Source organism: Paralichthys olivaceus, chromosome 20 (assembly GCF_024713975.1).
Source record: "Paralichthys olivaceus isolate ysfri-2021 chromosome 20, ASM2471397v2, whole genome shotgun sequence".
NCBI classification, from domain to species: Eukaryota; Metazoa; Chordata; class Actinopteri; order Pleuronectiformes; family Paralichthyidae; genus Paralichthys; species Paralichthys olivaceus.
The window spans coordinates 12,372,352-12,395,031 of NC_091112.1; the positions used below are offsets into that span (position 1 = coordinate 12,372,352).

Below are 22,680 nucleotides of genomic sequence, written 5' to 3' on the forward strand. Positions count from 1 at the left end.
GTGATACATTTTTTAGAAGAGCCTAACTGAAAAAATCTGTAATTCGAGTTATTTAAAAAAAAAAAAGATTGTACTCATAACCTGAACATATTAGAATTTTTCACTCTTAGTACAAATATGTGTTTAGGAGAAACTGTGCAACTTTGCGGCCCGGTTACCAAATTAATCCTCTCCGCAAATACCATAAACTGTTATTAATTGTCTTTTATTACAGTCAGATGGCGTCAAAGAAGATCTATGGAGTATTTTCAAAGTGTAGCGCAGTAAATTATCCAATGTTCAGACACGTCATTAGTTTTACGCACGCATCTCTAAACACTGGACAAGTGATTTAAATGTTCAAATAACACTATAGTAAAGGGAAATAAACAGCATGAAAATAAAATAGTTTGGGTTTGAGATTGCAATTCTGAAAAATTGGGAATACATTAAAAAGATAAGCACCAAATATTGGATTTTTACGCACGGCTTTAACAAAGCATGTTTCGCCCAAATCAAATCAGTATATGCAGTGACAAAATATCACGTCAGCTTGAAATGTGAAGTACATATTTATTTCACAAGGACAAGTTGATCCTACACTAACCTACATCACAACGGTCATTACTGAGACAACACATACAAATATTCACAGTTTAGAACAACAACACAACATGGGACGCACTAGCACAAATAAAACTACACCTTACGACACCAACAAACATAATTCTACTGGACGAAATGCTTTTCTTATTGTGCCTTCATTATGATTTGTCTATGTACATTAAATGTGAAAGTCACCTGGACTACATTCAACAGTAAACCAACTCACTCAAACACACAAACTACACTGTTACTCTGGCTGATGCCATACCTCTAAAACAGCCGCCTGGTTTTCTAAACAGGCATCTATAGATTCTCGCTAAATATCTTTCAAGTATATTAGAACTTTCCATGAGCAATAATACAAAACAGAAAAAAAAACAATATTCAAAAAAGGAACATATAAAAATGAGCTCAAACGTACTTTTACCTCACTCAATTTTAACTGTAATGATACATTTTTGATCCAAGTCCTATGGTTGAGTGTGCGTAATCCTTCTGTCATAATAATAAACAAATATATAAACACTTCAGTTGCCACCGTGGCATTTAAAGGTGAATTTCAAGCTTATATGAAGACGGCAAGGACAAGCGGAGAGGGAAAGGGTACAAAGGACGTGACAGGGGCCCAATGGCAGAGGCAAGGTGAAAGAGAGAACACCATGTGTGTAAAATACTGAGAATTGGTCCAACAAATCCCACTTGTGTTATTTGCCATCTCAGTCTGGATTGGGTTTTTGTGGGGTGGGGTTCGTTCATGCACTATAGACCTGCGGTGCACGGCGTGGGGACAAGCTGCTGGCCTGTTTTGATCTGCTGCTGCTGTTGCTGGGGCCCCGAGGCTGAGGCCGAGGTGGAGGAGCGGATCTTGGTGTTGGGGAGCTTGTGCTCCTTCTTCCACTTCATCCTCCGGTTCTGAAACCAGATCTTGACCTGACGCTCAGACAGACACATAGTGTGCGCAATCTCCACCCGCCTGCGCCGGGTCAGGTACCGGTTGAAATGGAACTCCTTCTCCAGCTCCAGAGCCTGCTGGCGGGTGTAGGCAGTGCGGGACCTCTTGGGCACTCCTCCAGTGTAATTGGGATTGACTGGAGGGGAAAAAAACAGCCACACATAGGCAAGCAAGCAGGTGTTATATGCTGGCGTTTATTCCAAACCAATATAGTCCCTCCACTGGACATTAAGAGGTTGAAAAAAATATATTTGTGGAATTTGTGTGAAAGAGCAGCCGTTCTGTTTGTTTTATTCTGTCCTCCTGTCTCAGTTTACGAACATGACCTTAAATGTGGAGACGCCGAGTGCACAAGCATCCGCATCCAGGGACAAATTAAGCTTAGAAATGATTAACAAAACAGCGGGGTTGGATATTACAGTTTGGCTCGGCTCCAGTGGCGGAGCTAGTTTGGGTTAAAAAGCAACAAAGGCACATGGCCCCGACAGACGAACATAGGCAATAAAATTTACGAGGGTCCTTAATTACCGACCCTGCTGCTCGATAGTCGTAAATTGCTGTATGGGCTGCTACTAGTGCTGCCTCAATGGGCTGGCGTGTGTTCCAGCGGTTGTTTCTCAGTGGTTCTGCTATTTAAACATGACGATAACTCACCGTTGCTAACGTGGACCTTTTTCATCCAGGGATAGACTACCGGCTCCTTGCCCTTCGCTACGCCGGGATATACCTCACTGGCAAGGCTGCAGTCTTTGCTGGCATTTGCTCCTGCGCCACCGTCTGGGGCCGCGGTGAGGCGAGGACCGTGGCTCTGTGGAACCGGCTGCGGTTGTGCGTGGTGCCCGTCGCCGAAATCATCGAGTCCGGTGGCGGGGACGTTGCCGTAGTCGTATCCCGATTCCGTGTAGTTTGACCTCGGATAGGATGGCTCGTCGTGATGGGGGAAGCCCGTATCCTTTGGCCGCTCGTAGTAATCACCGGGATTGGGGATGTATCCGCTCTGCTGATATTCGTCGCATGGAGGAAAGGACGGCTCGATATAGTTGGAGTTTATCAAGTAGGAACTCATGGTCATTAATTTGTGAAGTGCAACAATACTAATTTTTATCGCGCTGTCGTTTTTCTGATCTCCACAAAACCCTCCTACTCCCTGTCAAATGTACAAAGTTGCCTGGTCACGTGTGAGGCGCCACCAATCACCGCGTGTCCTGTGGGCATCATGTAAACAGGAACCAATGGAAAGCATGGCACTGGTACCACCAGCGCTGGTCGGACTGGCTTACGTTGGTGTTTTCCTTATTAAATCACAGTATATAAAGCAAAACCAATCAACTAGCTTGTTTACTGCATGAGGCCAAACTTATGTGGGTGAGGCTTTCCTGCATGTGGAAGAAAAAAAATCCTCCTCTGAAAGACAGTGAATGTGAAAATCCAGCTCTGAGAAAATCCAGATTTCACAAACAAAAGACTGTTTCTGACAATCTGTGACACAAATATGTTGTTTTTTGAATCACACGTGATGCATCCAAATAAAAAGGATGAAGATAAAAATAAAAAATAGGCTTATGCAACAACAAAAAGTGTAAATGCACAATATAAGAATATCCAAATCATGTAAAAAGGATAACAGTGAGTGCACAAGCTCCTGCCCGAGCACTGACGAGCCGCTGCTCTGCGGACATTCGAGGCTGCATATAAAACACATGACCTGTGCATCAGTGAAACCCGGTTATGTCTCTCTTATAAACAGAAGAAACCCAAGACGCACGGCTGTGCTCGTGAACAAAGCTCATTTTCAGTTCACACCATGTTCATACATTTGAGAACAGCTGATTTCAAAGAGAGAAAAGACAGATTTTGAAATGTACCAGGACGTGGCAACAATTCCAAACCATCTTTAGCCTCTTTAGTCTTCCAACACCACATTGAACTCATCTGACACACAGCGCACTGCCGTATTAATCAGCTGTGCTGTGTTAACTGCCATTGACAAGCTCATGCAAACACTGGACAAACGCATCGCAGACATGGATCCTGCGTAAAAAGCCAGAGGCCAAAACCAACCGTGGGGTTTTATTTAAAACCACGAGCAGAGGATTTATAACAGAGATGCCTGCCACAACACCCGCATACAGCAGACAACCTCATGTATAATTAAACCATCTACATCTGAATATAATCTAAAATATACAAGAAACATTTCCCAACAACTTCGACATGTCCACACAAATCTGACACATGTTGGATAAGACAATCTCCTGCAGCAAAACTTTACTGTAAGCATCATTACATAAACTGTCCTGCGTCATAGCAGTGAAAATATATGCTTTAACTAGCAATAGTCACTCAAAGCCACAATAATGGTAATATAAAATACTCTTTTTATGGGAAAATTACAACCAAAAACTTGCTTTCGTCCTGTATGTGGCTCAAATATATCTAAATATAATTTAAAAAACTCAAATGTTTGAATTTTAGTAAGTACATGTTTATCAAGAGAAGAAAATAAAAGTGTCTGACCGTGCTCTGCGCCATCTGCCATCACGTCCAGGTCCTGATGTTTCGTCTCCATGTCCGAGGTGTCACACTGTATGTGCGTCCCCTGAAGATGCGGCAGCTGATCCACACTGTCCACGTCAACAAGGCCTCTGTATGGAGAAACAAGAGGCCAAACTTCGGAAATATTGAAAGCTTTCTTTTCTTTTCTCCAGTTCTTTTTTTTTCCTCCTCTCTTCTCCTCCTGGTCCTCCCCTATTCTATTCGCTCCCCTAAACAGAGATAACTTCTGCCTGACCCCAAAGTGACACCGTTTCCATTTTGTTTCTGATTAATCTTGCCCATTGACAGTCTTTGTTAAACAACAAGGCGTGCCCCCTCTTTTCCAAAGAGGCGACATTTTCATATCTGTTAGACGCGGTGACCTGGGATTCACCCCAGACTTGGACTTCAGTTCTGCGGGGTCTGTTGGGGAGCACTTAGCGAGGGGTCAGCACCCAGGATGGTCCCCAGAGGAATTTTAAAATGCGTAAAAAGACCAACAACTATATGGAAAAATCCCACTTCGAGCTACGAGGGGGAAATGGAGAGTGGTGGTCTTCCAAACAGGAACAGGCAACTCACATATTTAACATTCAACACATTTCTTTTTTCTTTCTTTCACATTCTTTGAATTTCTATTTTGTGGATGTGCTGATGCTGAAGACTCAAAACAGGTGAAATCTTCTTTTACGCATGCAGCCAAAGGAAGACCCCCATTTTACTCCTCTTAAAAAATGATTTTCTTTTTCCATGTTAGCACAGTGTTGCTGTGAGGCAGAGCTGCTGCTGCTGTCCTGTGTATCTTACAGCCAACGTAACTCATTGTAAATGGCAGATGATGTACTTTCTACCATATATCCACTGTATCCGTATGGCCGAGAGACCACCTGAGAGGCAATATGTCAACATAATGTCAGCGGTAAGACGTCTTCACATGATATCTAAATTTACAGTCTGCTGCCATTCTATTATACTTCCTGTATAAATATGGGCCAGGTCATTCAGGCTATTATCCACTTACTGTAACTTACCCTTGCGTGAATAGTTCTGCTCTCTACACTTGTTGCTATGGACTATATATGTTTTTTCTCTTTAAATTTAGGCTGCGTGGTTTAGTAAAACATTATCATAAAGACACTATTCAGAGCTACAAAATAGGCACTTTAGATAAGAAGCCAAACACCTATGTTATCTCAGATAGGCCTGCAATACGCTGCTGTGCTGTGCGTAAAGACGCATTAAGGCATCTAGAAATCTCACAAACACTGCAGCTTATTGAAAAAAATATAATAGGATAACAACAATCCAATTGACCGTTGGACAAAAAGGCAGCATCTGGAAACAATGGTAATAATTTTCACAAGGTTTAAACAAACATTTCCCTCAACTGAATCCGTTGCAGGCTCATGTTGTATCATTTTCATCATTATTATTATAGGAGAAAGTAAGTTAACAATTCCAGATCACGGAGCTCCCTGTCAGAGCATGCACTGTGCAGTGAAGGTCTATTTAAGATAAATGCATCATGCTGACAGTTTACTGTAAATTTAGTTTATCAGAGAAGTGCTGTGACGATGGTGACAGATTGCATGTTGCTCTCACAAGGTCTCCTGTCTGTGTGTGCAGCCCCTGCGTGACGGGCCGGCACAAAAAAAATCCTCCCTGCCTCCCAGATGAGCCAAGGATTCGGCCTAGAAAACACCTTTCTTATCTTTATGGAAATATTTATGATATAGGTAAACACTGGTAATCAAATATTTTTCTTTTTTTACAGTGTGTCACGTGTGAGCTTCCTTTTACATCTGTTATTTATTGCTGCACGGCAAATACGCACAGGGAGAGGTGGACCATCCAGGACTGGACATTGGGTTTAATACAGATGCTAACTTTGATTAGATTTATAATATAGTGAAGTTTCAAGGCGATAACAGAACACCGGAGAGGGGGACAACAGCAGCTCGATTCTTTACGCATCCAGCGTATACGGACAACTTCCTCTGAGGATGGAGGCTTCTGCAGCTGAAATCAACGAGTCTTAATTTTCGGTTTTCAAACAATAACGATGCAACTCATGTTCCCAAAAAAAACAAAAACTGAAATCTGTGCGTCTGTGCTGCTGCAGAAACTGTGAGCAAACGTTTACATAAGTCAAACTGTGCGTTTTACGAGACGATGTGCAACCAAAACTGTGAAAATCATGAATATTATTAAAAGTGAAATATGTGGAATATTGGTTATTGAATAAAAAAAAGGCACAAAACGACAGAAAAGTCAAAACTATTCAGCAAACATCTGATACATGTTATTTGATTTCTTGTACATTTTGTATTTTAAGTCAAATATTTATCATTTTCAAAGCGCAGAATGTCGTACTGTGTGGACGCCACATGGACGATACTGAGTTTCTATAAATGTGTTGAATTTTAACAAATAAACCTTTGGAGATTATTTTTTTTGGGGGGGGGGGGGGGGTGCTTATTTTCTAACAATTTCATGTTAATACGGCAATTTAAAAAAGCTCCAATCAACACTGAAAATATAGTCTGGCTTTATTAGCCTTTTTCAAAAATAACAGAACAGAAAGTGTTGCCATGTTTTGCTATTTTCTCTTTCGTCTTTCTTTGTTAGGATTCTGTGTTATGTTGCAGTTTGCACTTAATTTGTTGTAGGAATTAAGAGAGATTTTAAAGCGTTAATAAAGGAAATAAATACATTTTCTGTTACCAGCCATCGTTTCTACTTGTGTTTTTTTCATACGCCTACAACCAAATGTTTTATATTTTATATAGGTAAAATCTAAAAATGTGCATTTTTTTCATTGGCGTTTTAAAGGCCTTGTAAAAAAATAAAATGTACATGGAACATATTGCCACATATATATATACAAATATATATAATACAAGCTTTCTCTCTGTGTGTCACAAAAACATCTGTGCCATTTCTGTTTTCTTAAAGGGCTTCTATTCAGCTTATCAGGAAGAGAGGGGCTAAATGTTTTTTAAGGGGTCCGGGGGCACAGTTTGGGGGCTCTGGGCCTTCCCATTACCCTGTGACCGGGTCGAGAGTATCAATCCTCGAAATGCAAATTTTGCCCTCGTCCCTAAACATATCAAATGCAATTTATTCAAAAGAAATTCACCAATCAACCGCCCTAATAAAACGCCAGCCACTCAATCTTGTTGCCGGGGACGGGCGGAGGGGGGTCCCCCTCCCCCGGTTCCAAACGCGAGGTCACTGCGCTTCCAGGGTTCACCTGGAGTGCATCGTGCCACATATGTAATTCAAAGCTATTCTCTCTTTTGTGTGGAGAGTCAAGATCGCTATTATAAGGCTGGCATCAAGCTCCGACTGAACAGATGACTGAGACTTGTTCAGCGCGTAAACTCTTGACCCCAATTTTTCCTCCTCTCCTGCAGCTATCTCGCTCTCATCAGTCCCAGCCCAGAGAGATCTGTGGATCTGTTGAAATGAAAAATTCATTTCAACAATGTGTACACCTCTCGCCATCGACACCATCGCTTCCATGAATTTCATAATTAGTTTGAAGATGCCAGCACAAGACCTGAAATGCAATTGTGACTTTGTGATGTTTCCAAGGAGGGAGTGGAATGATCAATCCGATGGGCTCCCACTTAAGACTAATAGGGCCGTAAAATATGCAAATCATTCATTAGCGTTATAGAGCAAAGCAAAGCAGCCAAAAGTCTTTGTTGGAGGCAACACTCGAAGTTAGACTCCCTCCTCTCTGTTCACCGCGCAGCCTCTTTCCTCCAGTGCTGCATGTTACCACAGGCGCTCAGGCCTTTGGTAAATTCATTTTTACACATTATGCTTATAGGGAATGACAAGCAAACGTGTCATTAGCGTGAAGCCGTGTGTGCACGCGGTGCAGTGGATGTGTGAGTGGTTCTCCTCTCTCCATATAGCAGGGTGACAGTGAACTTGGCCTAAAGCGAGCTCTGCTGGTGGCTCTGAGAGGATGCAGATTTATCTTGGTGCTGTGGCTGACCTCCAGATGAACCTACACAGCGCTCCTCTCCCTCTCTCTCCCCGCCTGGCAGCGCGCCGCACATGGGGCCCTGTCCAAATTTCTCCCTTTGAAAGATTGGCAAAGGTTTTAATTTCCAAATAGCCGCATTCTCTCCAGAAAGAATATAAATCCATATTTTGTTAAGCTGGTGACCTCTTTACATAGCAATGCACAACGTTTGTTTAAGCAATATGAGGGTTTTCAGCAGTGTCGTTCAGATTGATCGACTTTGACAAACAATGCAACCATTGATTTTCAATGTGTTTGTTTGAAAGAAAATTTCTTCTGAAAGTGATGAAATTTCAAATACAGTTTCTCTCCAGCTTCGGTAGAAAAATAGTCAGAAGTCATTAAAAGTTCTGGGTTCGTTTTAGTTCTGCAGTGAAAAGTAAACATTGAAATTTGTTAGAAATATTTTTTTTTCTGTCAAGAACTTTTTCTTTGTGAAGTGGACCTTTACACCAAAGATTAATATTTATAGTTAGGTCAAAGTGATAGGAAGGCAGCCTAAAATGTTTCCAAATCCAACAGTTGAGTTGATATTGTCCTGATTATTGGCTGCAAAACTTACAGGACATATCCATCCCTTCTCAAATTATTTGTTTATCTTTGAGCATATTTAATCTGAAACGTTCAGATAAGAAACACGCAATGAGTCACATCCTTCTCATAAAAGCAGATTCAAAAGGCCAGGAAAAACAAAAATGATAAATTCATAAATGGTGGAAAGAAAAGTCCAAGTTTTCTACTTTTCATCCTATTTTTACTATTTTGGAACCATTAACCTCTGGACTTGGTGGCCGCTATCGCCCCGGCTCTGATCGGACAAGAGGTCAGCACAAAGCGAGAGTGACTTCTTTCTGAGGGGGTCATCTGAACTTTTCAACCCCAAACACAAAACGACTCGGCTGACACAAAACGGAATTCCTTTTCAGATGTCTCCCTGCTGCTGTTTGTTCCCGTGTTGTGTTTACATGACACTGTTTACAGCCCGTCCTGAAGCCATACGTGGTGCCAAACATGTGGGGCGCAGGCATCAGGCGCTGCAGCAAAAACAACAACTGTAACTTTTCCTTTTTTCCAGGGATGGACCCACAACTTCCAAAAAAAGTCATCACAGAACCCAATCATGCGGATCTAACTGTAAATGTGTAAGGCCTGCGTTGGCATTTAACTTTATCAAGGAAATCTACACGCTCCGCACACGCAGACACCCCTCCTGGAAACTTTCTGGCTCACGGTCTGCGAATTCTCCAACGTAATAAAACGACAACAACTCGAAGTTTGTGGGGGTGGAAATGGACACAGAGATAATTATCCAACATGTAAAAATGGATTATGAGTTACACCACAGATGGAGGGAAACAAGTTACACGGGGAAGGAAGCAATTAAATAGCCATGAGCCGGACCCAACCCTGCGCAACATCTGCCGAGACCAGTATTCAGCACTGCACAACTGACAAATTAGTGTAATGGACTAATAGGGACGGATAGAGGGAGCGAATACAATAATACGGCTGTTTAACGCAGGCTGGCTGTTCTCAAGCTACCGGATAGTCCACAGAAACTTACCCAGAGACGTGGCTCTCATCCTGGGCAGCGTCTGGTCCATACTGAGCAAATGAGAAGGTCTGTATCGGTCAAGTAACACTTACAGCCTGCAAAGAGAGAGTCAGACGAAGCCTCGCCGTCAGTGCGATTATATGTTATGTGCAATATACTGTCAACTCCCCAAAACCATAAAACTTACTTTAATGGCCACCACGTGACCGTTTATGGCCAGTGAGCCTATCTGGCCGCGCTCTGGATGATTTTTACGATCTAATTCATAGACAAAACCCCCCATTCATTTAGCACCCAAATGTCAGAGAGCCAGAATCGGCCCTAATAAAGTTTACAGCGTGAAAAGTCGAGCTGAGTCCCCTGGAATAGCCCAGGAGTCCGTGCGCAAAGGGGACACCCGGCCCCTGGAGCCTGTCAGTGGCCAAGGACCCCCTCAAAAAGCCCCCCAGCTCCACAGAAAGGTGAGTAAAACTAGAAGCTTTCATTCAAGGGGGGGGGGACCTGTTGAGCTCGAGCAAGGATTAACTTGAGGGACAATTTCTGACAGCTCACAAAAGTGACCAGCAGGACTTTTGGAGAAAAGTGGAGCTTTTCTCTCTCTCTCCCGTCGTGGCAATGCGCAAAAGGTCTCAAACATGTTTCTACAAAAACGTGGACTCACTGTGACGTTGCCGTTCCAGTAGAAAGTTTATTATAATGACCATCATCATCTTTATTATTATAGTATATTCTTGACTTCCAGTCTTTGAAAAACATTTACAAAAAAGCTTTATCACGATGGAGTTATACACATAGGCAATGGAATTTACCGTGGGACCCTCCACATAAAAAACTGCTACAAAACAAAGACTTAACACTTTTTTTTATACTAAGATGTTGCGCCCAGGTGAACAACGCCAACAGCAGCTCTTGCTAAACGAAAAAATTAAAATAAAATAAAAGATAGAAGGCACGGCTACTGTACATACAAGACTGAGTCTGCACCTCTGTCCATACATGTGTTTCACAACGCACACAATGACCACACAAAGCTTATATACGTACTCTGCTGGCTCTACTTTTGGAAGCAAGTTTGTCAGACAAGATGGGACAACACATCAACAAATAAATACATACATATACAGTACATACATAGAAATCGAAGGCTAAACACAAAGGCAGCTCAACCCTTATACCTCTTTTTATAAGAGGCTTTTGTTGCTCTGAATGCTCACACAACTTTTACTGGATTTATTTGCGGTGGGTAGGTTGGTAGGTAGGTAGCATTAAAGGCTTTTTATTTTGTAGATTTTTTTTTCAGTCTGAACAAACAAGAAATAATTTAAACAAACATTTATTGTTGCTTTTTTTCCTTTCTAAATCTAGACAGAACTGTACATAATGCATTTTTTTCTTTACGCACATAAGCATTACCACAGTGGGAATAAAAAGGGGAAATAATGTTAAGGAATATAAGGGGACCGGTGTTGGACATACAGTGGGGCTGTGTGGGGTGTCCCCTGTCCCGCACTCTGCCCGTCAACAAGTCTCTGCACTTTTTTTGATATGACAATCTTAGTTTTTTTTTATTCTTTTTTCATAGTGCTCGTTATCAGGGCTGCAGGAACTGGATATCAGGGCCTGTAGACTCCCCCGCCTGCCGCCGCCATGCTCATGCTCTTCAGCTTGTTGTCCTTCTTCCACTTCATCCTGCGGTTCTGAAACCAGATTTTGATCTGTCTCTCTGAGAGGCAGAGGGCATGGGCTATCTCGATCCTCCGCCTGCGGGTCAGGTAGCGGTTGAAGTGGAACTCCTTCTCCAGCTCCAGGGTCTGATAGCGAGTGTATGCAGTCCGGGCTCTCTTCCCCTCGGGTCCTGCCAGATCTTGTGGAAAAACAAGAGTGGTATTAAAGTAGAAAATATTCACCAAAAACACAACTTTTTTTGTTGTTTTGCAATTATTACGCATTTTTTATATTGGCCAATACTGAAAGGGATAACAACTTGGCACACAATACAGTTTAAAAAGCTGTTTAACACAATCTAAACTCAATCCAAAGATTGAATAGCAAAGTTAAATACATACACATTTACAATGGCATCTCGAGTAAAGAAATTAACTCAGTAGAAGGATGACAAATATGATATTTTAGCAATTAAAATATAACAAAATTAGTTCATTCTGCTCATATCCCAATATATTCAAACTCATTTTGATATCATGTTATGTTACAAAATAGTCCCGTAGCGGTTCTGACTGTAGTGATTATACAAAAACAGGTGAGAAACGCATATATGGCGCAACTTCTTCCTTATAACAAAGTCAATTTATTGATGTTATCTTTAAATGATCCGGATAATCGTTTTTGGCACAAAGGGCCAGAGTAAGATTCCAACGTGATTCCTCTCTTTCTAAACATTAACACAGAGTCAGGTCTGTAGAATCAATGCAAGATCGTTTTATAAAAAGCAGTTTACCGTGATTTATGTGTAGTTTCCTCATCCACGGATAAATCTGCGGCTGTGACGAGTCGGTGACATTCTGAGGAGTTGTCGGTGCGCTCCCCGCGGGCTTCTCGTCGTCCAGGGGGGAAGCTTTGGACGCACAGTCCCGGCCGAGCAGCAGAGTGCCCGCGTTCGAGCTCGAGCACGGGGTCGTTATGGAGTTTTTCACGGCTCTCTGTTGAGAATGCGTCTCGGTGGCGGGAGACGAGTTCGCGACCGAGGAGCACGGCAGTGGGTCAGGTGTTGGGGACAGAGACGAGGTCCCGGTGCTGCCGGTGGACTGGGTGTACCTGACCGGCTCTACGGAGGGTGTCGTCGCCGCTGAGTGACTCGGGGAGTAACCCTGTGTGCGCTCGCCGCCTACAAAGTGTCCGTCACCGGCGCGTCCAACTGTTAGGTCCATCCCGTTGTAGCCATAGCCGTACCTGCTGGAGTGCATGGCTGTGGAGTCCCTGTATTGCTCGTTTCCCGTACTATGGTCTCCATAATTATGTAACTGGAAGTCCGCGCCATTGGGATAGCGACCGCAGAATGAGTTCACAAAATAGGAGCTCATTTGTTGACAATTCCACCGTTCGCTCGTTGCAGGTTTTGCTGTTGTTGTTTTATTATTTTGCAGGTAAAATAGCATAAACCCGTGTGCTTGATTTGTGGCTCTTATGGTTTAGCGCGTCCTATAGCACCCTTGCACAATTTATGATGAATTATGGAAATGAGTGGGACATGGACTTGATTCTCTCTTACGTAGGCACCCAAATATGGGGTACGGCAGAGAATCACGTGCTTTTGTTGACCAGTCGTAAATCCTGCTTGGTGACCTCGAGAGGTAAACTCGTGCACGCAGGAAATACTGGGTGGGATGTGGAGGAGGCGCGCCTCCGTGTGCTCGTGGCTAGGGCAAGCTCGGAGCCGGGGCTCGAGTGTCTTGAATTGTCGTGGTGCGCCATCCTCTGGCTGAACTGCTGCACTGCCTGTCTGCGGCGCTCTCCGAGGCGTAGGCTCCGCACGGGGTCATCCGGAGGTTAACGACCATTGCGGCAAAAACCAACGGGCTCCTAAACAATACAACAAGTGACATGCTGAGAGTACAATCTCTGCGAGGACTGTGCGCAGGAATAACTCGATCAGGACCAGTTTTGCGTTTTATGATGTGCGATAAGTGCGCACAGTCTGTGCAGTTAATAGAATACAGGCCCGTTCTAAAGTGCGATGCGCTTTCACCATTTGTTTCTTATAATCATAAAACAAATGAACAAACACATGTGTGAGAGTCATGAATAAACGTTTTGGAGAAATATAAAAGCTAAACATAACATAACCGAACGAAGCCACAGGGACGATTGAGGCCTGTCCTTTGTGCCACTTTTAAAAATGAACATCTGTGAATATGAACTATATATTAACACAGAACTCACTTTACTGTCTACACAACACGGTTAAAATCTCACGATGCCGAATACCAGACATTAAGGGATATATTGCCAGTCTTCTGCGCGTAACCCGACGCCATTTCGGTCTGATTTAACCGCGAATCTTTTGTCATGGTGACTTTTATACAGTCACCATTATGTGTTGCAGCTCTTGTTTTGAGTATGTTTATGAGATACCATCTCAAGACCATGACTAACAAATGATTTCTTTTTATAGACCGGTGAATAGGCCTGGAGCATTTAATGTAACAAAAACAAAAGACAAAATTAAGATAAATATATATTTTTGAAAGAAAGTAGAACTGGTTAAGATGAACCCAACATTCGAAAGTCCACGTGCACAAACATTAAACAAAAAGACCGTTTTAGATTTTTTTGTAAAAGTAGTTTCATAAACCTGTATATTTATTGTATTTTGCCATTTGCGATGTGTATTTCACGTTGCAAAGAATACGCTTCCCTTTGATTATCCACTCCTTTTCCATTTAAAAATAAAATGAAAATGTATTGGATGCGATATTACAGTATAACTATAAGATAATGGTATCGTCTATAATTTACATATCTGCATAGCAAAAATGTAATAATACATTTTATAACAGAAATGTCAAAAGAATCCTTTCAAAACGTCAACAGACATTTGCCCAACTGTGCGTAATTGTGTAAGGTTCAGGTCTACAGTTATTGGAAAGTGTAAATCAGCCCTCGACTGTTTTCCGTGTGAGAATCTCCATATGAGAGCAGAAAAGCAGAGCTTGAGACGCCTCCTCCAGCGCTCTCCGTTTGCTTTTCTTCTTGTGGAATTTTTATGGCACCTTTAGTCTCTCGAAGGCAGCGAGTTGTCCTCTGTTTCCCCCCAACATACAATTCCCCCAGAGCCGCACCTTTCCCCCAACCTCAAACACAAGCCCGATCCTGTGTTACTGACAAAAACAGCGAGCTGCAGATTTATTCTGCTCCAGGTATGTGCGCCCTTTGCGGCAACAGAGCCCCAGAAGGCACGGTGCATGAGAGGAAGGGTGAAATACCGGGGCTCCCAACATTGCAGGGCCCATATGAGTTAGAGACCTATACACAATGTGTGTGCTGGTTTAAAAGTCACGCTCTCAACAGCTGATTTATGGCTGGCCAATGGCAACGAAGTTCCCACGAAAATTATTTCCCAGAGCCGAGGGCAGGGACACACCCAGGAACTAAAGAAGCAGCAAAAGAAAGGGGAGGAAAGAAGTGAGTGCGCACTGCTGTCAGATTTAGTCGGGCTGGGAGCGGAGAGGTCACCGCTGCAGAAAAAGGAGGGCAGTGCAGTCTGCAGGCATCCGCACACACTAGCACCACTAACTCTTAGAGCACATTGATAAAAACCCATAAAATCTGAATTCAATTTTCTGCCCAAGCGTTATTGCGCACGGCAGCAACACGACTTCAGCTGGCAGCGCACACATTGTGGATAGTTATGACATTTTATTTAACCCAACGAGCAGACTCAGCAGAGCAGCAATAACAGCAACCAACACATTCCCAACACAAAGAAGAGGATAATTCAGCGCAACACCAGACGAAGCATGTTTGTAGGTTTTCTCACAACAAAGGATTAAAAAAAAAACACAGAAAGGGACAAATGTTATATGCAGAGATGGAAAATGGAAATTCTGTTGGATGCATTTACCATACGATCACATTTGCATCATTTATATCCTGCAAAATGAAGCAGCTCATACTTTGCATTTCAGCTCCTCACAGAACGAGTTTGCTTTGACGCACGAATAGTTGATTGCACAAAACAAATCACCGCAGTGTCACAAAATGGCCTCGCAAGGTGACACAAACACAAAAATGCAGATATGTTAAATTCCCCTTGCAGGGACATTCCTGCGGGTGTGTTGGTTTAACACACACACACACACACACACACACACTTAGTCATTAAAGGTCAGACAATCTCCAAAAATGACCTTATTTTGCTCTCTGGCCATTTTGCTGTTCAGTGAGAAAGGGCCCTAATTCATATGTATATGAAGCAGAAAGGCACCATGCATGGACACACATGTTAAAACTAAGACTGTAAACATGTCCCATATCCAGTCTGCACCACAGATATTTGCAGCAAAACGGGCAGAGCTGCCAGCACAAAGCCCCCAGTGTCTCCACAGGAGGGCGTTAAAGAGCACATTTCCCCACCATTCACCCCATGGCTTTGGCAGCCGAGAGCGCATCCGCATTCAAATCCAACAACAAACAAATACGGTCTAGATGGCATGCTAGAACCAAGGGAAGGAGCAACAACAAAATAATACCTGTGCACAAAACCGGATGTTTGTTTGTTTTTTACTGCAGAATAGTAAGAGCAGCCTCTGCTATTATCGCAGCAATATGGAGTGTAACGTGAAACCACTTCCTCCACAGGGTTTCACCATTGAGACAGAAATGAAATGAGGCGCAACAGTTGCATAATACGCTGCTCATTATACGTGTATATGGAAATAGTTAAAATGCAAACATGCAATAGACTGGTGAGTTGTGCATATCTTACCTTGTGAAGGTTTCTGATTGTAAACAGGAGAGGTGGAGGGGAGGGAGCCGGCAGGTGCAGACGTGCTGTGACAAGGGGGGGAGAGTCTCCAGCTGAGTCCCGGGACGCGCATCGGGGCTCCCGCTGGGGTCAGTAGCGCACCGGGGCTCCTTCCACTCATCGTGCCAAAACGCGTCAGAGCCACGGAAACCGAACGATCCAGTCCTATTAATAAGACAAGCTCCCGTGCGTCGAAAAAAAAAAATCACCTACATAACTCCAAACCCAGGGAGGTGTGAGGGGTATAAAACCTGCAGAAGGTCGCTGGTGGGGAAACAGCCGCGTGGAAGCTGGAGACCGTTAAATGAAAAGGCTGCTCTATTCTGGTATTGGAAATTATATATAAAAAAGTTCATGTTCACGGCTCCCAGCCACGTGACCAGGCAGCGGCCAATAGGAGGCTGAGGCGCGTCGTAAAGTTGTATTGCCATGTTGTAAATTTTCATAAACAACAACGGATTTATGACCCTGCACGGGGAGGGAGGGAGGGAGGGAGAGAGGGAGGGAGAGGAAGAGCGAAGGAAAGAAGGGGGCAGGTCACCGTCAGGCGCCATCTTACCGAGCAAAGAGGGAACGTAGAGTTCAACAGTAATTCCCCTTCATCACGCAGCTTGCCCCATCTCGCATCCTCATAGCTCACATTCCCCTGCAGCGCCAGCGTTTAGCCAACCATCACAATGACTGCGTAACATGTTTCATTATGTGTAACTTCACACTGGACTAAGTGGACACATCATCACAGCATCAGACCGGCACGTAATTATTACCACCATAATTGTGGAGGTTACAGAATAATTAGTGTGCACATATTCCAAGCAAAAAAATCTGCAGATACAATCTATTTTATTCCATCATTATATTTTCATTTACAAATTTAAGACATTCTCAGAGGTTTTAGAATATATATATATATATATATACTAAAATACATATATCAGTATATATATATTAGTATATATATAAATGTGTTCACATTTTACTTCACGACATAACAAATCTCTAAATATATCACAGTATTGGCACAGTGCTGTATGAAGTAGTCTACCCATTTTACATTGTCAAAAGAAAGAACCTGATACTGAAATGTGACGCTGCATGTCAAAATAAAAAAGCGTGTGCAGTCATTTGATCTTATTGGTATTGTCAGAAAACACGTATGAAATGTTGGGCCTGAAGAACTTTTTTTTTTAGGTGAAAAAATGCCAGCGATTTCTCAGTGCACAGCTAAGACTATTAAAACAGTTACATGAGTGTGTTCCTGTTTACAATGTAATGAGCATGTGGGAATGTGAGGTAGGTTACATAAACTAAGGTCATCCGAGACTATAAACACATGTGTCCTCATGGTGGCCCATGCAGGACAGGGTGTATATATATATATATATATCTATATATAGATATATAGATATATATAGATATAGATATATATTGCTATTCTAATGAGTTAAGGGGTCATAAAAATAATATTACAGCCATACTAAACATCTACATTGCAGTTGGAGACAAAAAAACTAAACATTGCATTATTCAAGTAAGGCACATTTACGCACAATATTGTATTTGTTCCCTTTAGAAACATAACCGCGAGGGAAAAAAATAATGGAGTAGGTAGATTAGATTAATTTACAACACATTTCGAGATATTTGGAATTCGTCAGTGTTTTTGATATGATCTGGTAGAAACTGGGTAGTTTTTAGTTCAAGGAATGTTGTTTCAGTAGTATGATCAGGTTCATTTTACGCAGGTGTTGCGCATAGAAAAATAGAGTTTAAATAGGTAGTTTAACGTCACTCTTTCATGCAGAGCCTCTTTAAAAGCATTTTCAGTATAAATATGAAATGCAGATTTTATACTGTCTACTGTTAAATTTTATTACATTAACCCTAAGCTGTCATTCAATTAATGAGCTTGTGAAGCTGGCGTGAATGAATGGTGCCTCTGTTCTGTTCATAACTCATATTCAACACTGTGTTGCTTTCATTCACGCTCGGATTTTTTTTAAATTTCTGACTCATTCTTTACTTTGCAGCCGTTTCTGACTCCAGCCCCTCGGGGCCCCGGGTGTCTTCGGTTTCGGGCCCCCCGGCCTCGCACACAGCCTGGGTGTCGCTGTCGTTTGGCACCGCTTCGCCCTTGTTGTCCTTCTTCCACTTCATCCTGCGGTTCTGAAACCAGATTTTGATCTGTCTCTCTGAGAGGCAGAGAGCATGGGAAATCTCGATCCTCCGCCTGCGGGTCAGGTACCGGTTGAAGTGGAACTCCTTCTCCAGCTCCAGGGTCTGATATCGGGAATAGGTCTGTCGCCCCCGCTTACGACTTGGGTCTGTGGAAGATAAGAGGCATGAGCGGTCTTGCAAAAATGTTATTTTCTGAATGTAATGTAATGCAGAATCACAGTTAAATAAAGTGGTGTTTAATGATGTTACCAATAAAAACATCTAGTCTCGTTAATTTGTGATTATTTGTGAAATTAATTGTAGCTCATATTTTACGCACGCACTAATCAGTAGGGGAGAGGATTTTTTTTTTACTTCTCAGCATCTGTTTAGAGTACTCCTGCTGGGGGTGTTTGGCTTATGTCTCCTTTGATACTCTGCATGCCTTTCCAATTAAAAGCCAGTGCTGTTGTGCACACCGAAGGAGCCATGAGTAATTAGATTACAACCCAACACCTTCTCAAAATCATAACAAATGTCTGTGTTTCAAAGTGGCCTGGATTTTAAATCCACCTGACTTCTTTATGTGGCCGATAATACTGGTGCATATTGATCCAACAATGTACGAACGAGTTTCAGAAAACACCATGAGCCTCTGCAGTGCAGACCCAATTAGAAAGGAGCTGCAGAGTGCAGGGGGAACTGATTTACACAACAGGCCGGTCTTTTTTACAACCACAAAGGGGAGAAGAGGCTATAAGAGTAATAGGAGTGCAGAGAAACCCCCCAGCGGCAAGGTCTCTGCGTACTGAACACACAGAAGCGCTGGCCAAATGAATTTATGGCTGCAGAACTCATTAGTTGCGCAATAAAAGTTTTACGATTCTTTCCATGCAACACCAATGGCTTCACGAAATTAATTGAACCACTAACGGCCAGTGTAAGTATCCCAATATTTTGTGAAAGCATTGACCCGAGGGTTCAGAAACACAGGCACATATGACATAGTATCAGAACATACCTGATGCTCTCATCCAGGGGTACAAGCGGTAATGTTTGTCCGGCGGAGAGGTGAGGGGTCCCGGCCCCGGATTGCGGCAGCTCTCGGTGAATATGCGGCTCTGGTCAAACGGGCTGCAGTGCAGTGTGTGCGCATCGTGCACCTGGCTGTAGCCCGAGGTAAACACGGGGCGGCCCTGGTATACTGCATTATTGACGCTGTAGACTCCAGACAGGGACGGTGTGAGCGCAATGGCCGCAGCACTCCTAGCCGAGCCATAGTCCTCTCCACTGGATCCAGCACGACAAGAAGCCCGCTCCGCATTCGGAAAAAGAGCAGCCGCCGTATATGCGCTAAGAAGACCATCCACATAATAAGAACTCATATTTTTTTCCCTCTCTGATTTGTTGGCTCAGAATCCTCAGTGTCGTTTTTACGAGGTAGCGTGATATATGACAGCAATACACACTAGATTTACACCAAACCCCATTTTTACTCAGGACCAAAAGAACTCACCACGTGACTCAGGCCTGGCCAGCTCTTAGCCAATCAGCGGAAAGAGACGGATTTCATGATGGCGCAGCACTGCAGAGTGGGATTAACACTTCACAAGCAAACACACACGAGAGAAATTCACACAATCCCACTGATCAAGAGGTGATTTGCGTAATTTAAGGTCACGGATTGATATTACTTTTCTTACCGGCGCTTTACAACTAATAAACGATTCCAAAGCTTTTAATTTACCTGAAACATACATGGTTATTATAAAATACACTAACAGTAAACGATAACAACTGAACAGCAGTTTGTCATAATAGCCATTATTATAAATAGAAAAAATAAACTTATTTTATAAAAGGTTTCTCTTGCTTTTCAAAACACGTACTTGTGCCTTTACGCATGACACTGCATTCTGACTATTAATGCATGATATTAACAACGCAGATAACATATGATAAGATATAGAAACACGCTGTGTATTTCAATTAGGTTTTAATTATTTAGATTCCACATTTAGATTTGAACAGTGAAAATGTTGCAGAATTATAAATAGGTTATTGTATTACACGAACTATTATTATATATTATTTGCAAATAATATACAATAATTATCATTATTAGAATTATTATTAGAGGTAGTAGTAGAAGTATTGTTGTTATAAATGATAGTGTTACCTATATGCTCAATCAATGGAAAATAATTTGGCAAAAAGTATTACTGCAATACACAGAATAAAATAAAGACAGACAGAATTTCATGGAGAAAATCGTCATGATCATTATTATTATCCTTGGTATTTATGACTCATTGCCATAACTATTACTGTCACGATTATTATTACTAGGCTAATACTTAGATTTTGTTATTGCTTTTATTACTATGTAATATAAATTTGCAACGTTTGTTGTGAAGATTGAGCATTGGGAACGCTTATGCCAGTACAATATCTACATATTATACAGGAATAAACGCATTGAGGGAAAATAGGTTACTTGGTAGTGTTTATAACCCTTTTAATAAACAGGGTAATTTGTCTTGAGATTGTTTACGTCTGTAAAACCATTGTAAAACCTCCCAATAGAGAAAGACAGCAGTGAAGAGAGAAGCTACTAATTGAGGACAAAGTCAGTGAGCGTCATAATGCTTGTTACATTCTTCTTACTCTGCAGAGGTGTGTTATTATGGTAAATTATTTTGGGCCTTAAAATATTACAACAGTTTGTTCCCCGGAGCAGGATCAGTCGAGAGCAGCGTTCAAAGTAGTGTGTGTGTGTGTGTGTGTGTGTGTGTGTGTGTGTGTGGTTGTTGTTGTTGTTGTTGTTGTGGAACAGTGTCGCCACTCCCTGGTGACTGGAAGGAACTGCATGGTAGGTAGGCAGCAGTGTTTTTGTCATTTTGCTGCAATCTGGCAGAAAATACAAGATTTGACTGAAAGAAATGGTCCTCATACGCGATTTTGTTTTTTCAGTTGTTATTTGACGCAAAGCATCATGTCTTAACAGACTGATCCAGATATATTTCGATAGAAGCATCTATATGACGCCTTTTACTGTGTTTGGATCTAGCTGCTACGGCTTTATTGCTCCTTCTCCTCAAGCAGCAGAGGAGCAGAGGGCGGAAGGTTCCCAGGTATAGGAACAAAGGATCGCTCCAAATGACCGTGAGTCCTGCGTGTCCCCGACGGAGAGAATCCAATAAAGCTGATCATTTCCGCTCGGCCTTTTGTCCAGGGCGCAGTCCCACAGAAAGGGAAGAAAAAAACAAATGGGTGCCATTCTGGAAACGGCCTAATTGTGTCTGGATGGTCATAAAGCCATTAAAACTGGAATGCCAGACAGTGCAGCAGACCAGGCGTTTTATTGCACTGTCTCTGGACGAGTCTTTGAAGTTTGGTCCATCTGCGTCTCCTAACGCGTCACAACAGCACCTCAGTTGTGCCAAAGTCCGATTTACCTTCTAACTACAACAATATACGCGTCTACGTCCGTGTCGGTGCGGCCCTTAATGTGAACAAAAACAGAGCTGTGACTTTGCAGCTCCAGGTGACGCCACATTTGCTGCTTCTCGTAGCCTATATGTTACATGTCTTTGTGCCAAATATTTTCCCCAACATGCAGAGACTTGAAGCAGCATTACGCAGGGAGGTCATATTTTAAAACTAGACGTAGAGCTCTTCCCGAAAACCCTTTGATTATCTATTTGATGTCATCCTTTCAAAAGACAAAAATGAACCTAAATGTGTAATCCATCACACTCTTTGACAATGGGCTTGTTCATACTGTTGGATCCGGTTGTGGAGGTGGCGCTAGCTTCAGGCTGAGAGGCCATGTCATATCTGAGTGCAGCCACATCGGCTGCATTATTTTGGGCTTCAGCTGTCGAAGCCCTCGGTGTCTTTTTTTGTTTTGCGTCCTCTCGCCTCGCAGCGCTTTGCACCCCATAAAAGGTTATAGCGGTAATTGTCTTTTATGGCTGTATACAGCTAACAACATCCTCTGCCAAGACGCAGCTCTGTCCCCTATCCAGAAACACACACCCAGATATTCACTTGCACGTGTGTGCATTTTGATGCGTGCGTGTGTGTGTGCGTGTGTGTGTGTGTGTGTGTGTGTGTGTGTGTGTTTATCTCCTACAAATTTAAGTACATGCATATACTTATTAAATTGAGTCAAATGTTGATTTAAGAATCCAAATATCCTAAATTTCCATTACGCCTTTTCGTGTCTGTGTTAACAGCGTTAACATTGATAATTGTTTGCGATGCAAATTATACGTGATAGTTTCTTTTTGCGCAGCAGAAATTCGCGATTCCAGATATACACCACTATAATCCCTTTCGATACGCGGTCAGAATAAAATAAGGATGTA

At 42.5% G+C, this 22,680-nt stretch overlaps 4 protein-coding genes across 8 annotated transcripts in view; all 4 read right to left on the reverse strand.

The window, feature by feature from the left end:
* hoxa3a (homeobox A3a) overlaps positions 1–22,680 on the reverse strand; it is a 43,872-nt gene that overhangs the window by 15,738 nt on the left and 5,454 nt on the right. The window contains exons 1-3 of one of the 5 annotated variants that reach the window (XM_069516950.1): positions 16,112–16,166; positions 9,676–9,761; positions 4,055–4,182 (exon numbers count right to left, since the gene is read on the reverse strand). The gene's annotated coding sequence lies outside the window, so the exon portion shown is untranslated. Of the gene's footprint in view, positions 1–4,054; positions 4,183–9,675; positions 9,762–16,111; positions 16,824–22,680 lie in introns of those variants that run through there. The other 4 variants (XM_069516947.1, XM_069516949.1, XM_069516951.1 and 1 more) reach the window with 4 other exon arrangements.
* On the reverse strand, positions 533–4,061 carry hoxa4a (homeobox A4a). The gene is made up of 2 exons (XM_020090490.2): positions 2,192–4,061; positions 533–1,673 (listed from the first exon to the last, which is right to left on the reverse strand). The coding sequence occupies exons 1-2, from the start codon at positions 2,607–2,609 to the stop codon at positions 1,345–1,347; spliced, it is 747 nt and encodes a 248-aa protein (XP_019946049.1). The 5' UTR covers positions 2,610–4,061; the 3' UTR covers positions 533–1,344.
* On the reverse strand, positions 10,134–16,105 carry hoxa5a (homeobox A5a). Its single transcript, XM_020090487.2, has 2 exons — positions 12,125–16,105; positions 10,134–11,530 (listed from the first exon to the last, which is right to left on the reverse strand). The coding sequence occupies exons 1-2, from the start codon at positions 12,780–12,782 to the stop codon at positions 11,280–11,282; spliced, it is 909 nt and encodes a 302-aa protein (XP_019946046.1). The 5' UTR covers positions 12,783–16,105; the 3' UTR covers positions 10,134–11,279.
* LOC109647865 (homeobox protein Hox-A7) lies at positions 16,977–22,549 on the reverse strand. Its single transcript, XM_020113674.2, has 2 exons — positions 19,329–22,549; positions 16,977–18,474 (listed from the first exon to the last, which is right to left on the reverse strand). Exons 1-2 carry the CDS (start codon positions 19,690–19,692, stop codon positions 18,170–18,172), a joined length of 669 nt encoding a protein of 222 aa, XP_019969233.1. The 5' UTR covers positions 19,693–22,549; the 3' UTR covers positions 16,977–18,169.

Excerpts from the sequence above, each read along its gene's own strand:
- LOC109647865 (XM_020113674.2), bottom strand. The coding sequence starts at position 19,692 with ATGAGTTCTTATTATGTGGATGGTCTTCTTAGCGCATATACGGCGGCT. Across the intron at positions 18,475-19,328 it reads CCCCTGGATGAGAGCATCAG|ACCCAAGTCGTAAGCGGGGG; the intron begins GTATGTTCTGAT and ends TATCTTCCACAG.
- hoxa4a (XM_020090490.2), bottom strand. The coding sequence starts at position 2,609 with ATGACCATGAGTTCCTACTTGATAAACTCCAACTATATCGAGCCGTCC. Across the intron at positions 1,674-2,191 it reads AAAGGTCCACGTTAGCAACG|TCAATCCCAATTACACTGGA; the intron begins GTGAGTTATCGT and ends TTTCCCCTCCAG.
- hoxa5a (XM_020090487.2), bottom strand. The coding sequence starts at position 12,782 with ATGCTATTTTACCTGCAAAATAATAAAACAACAACAGCAAAACCTGCA. Across the intron at positions 11,531-12,124 it reads GAAACTACACATAAATCACG|ATCTGGCAGGACCCGAGGGG; the intron begins GTAAACTGCTTT and ends TTTTTCCACAAG.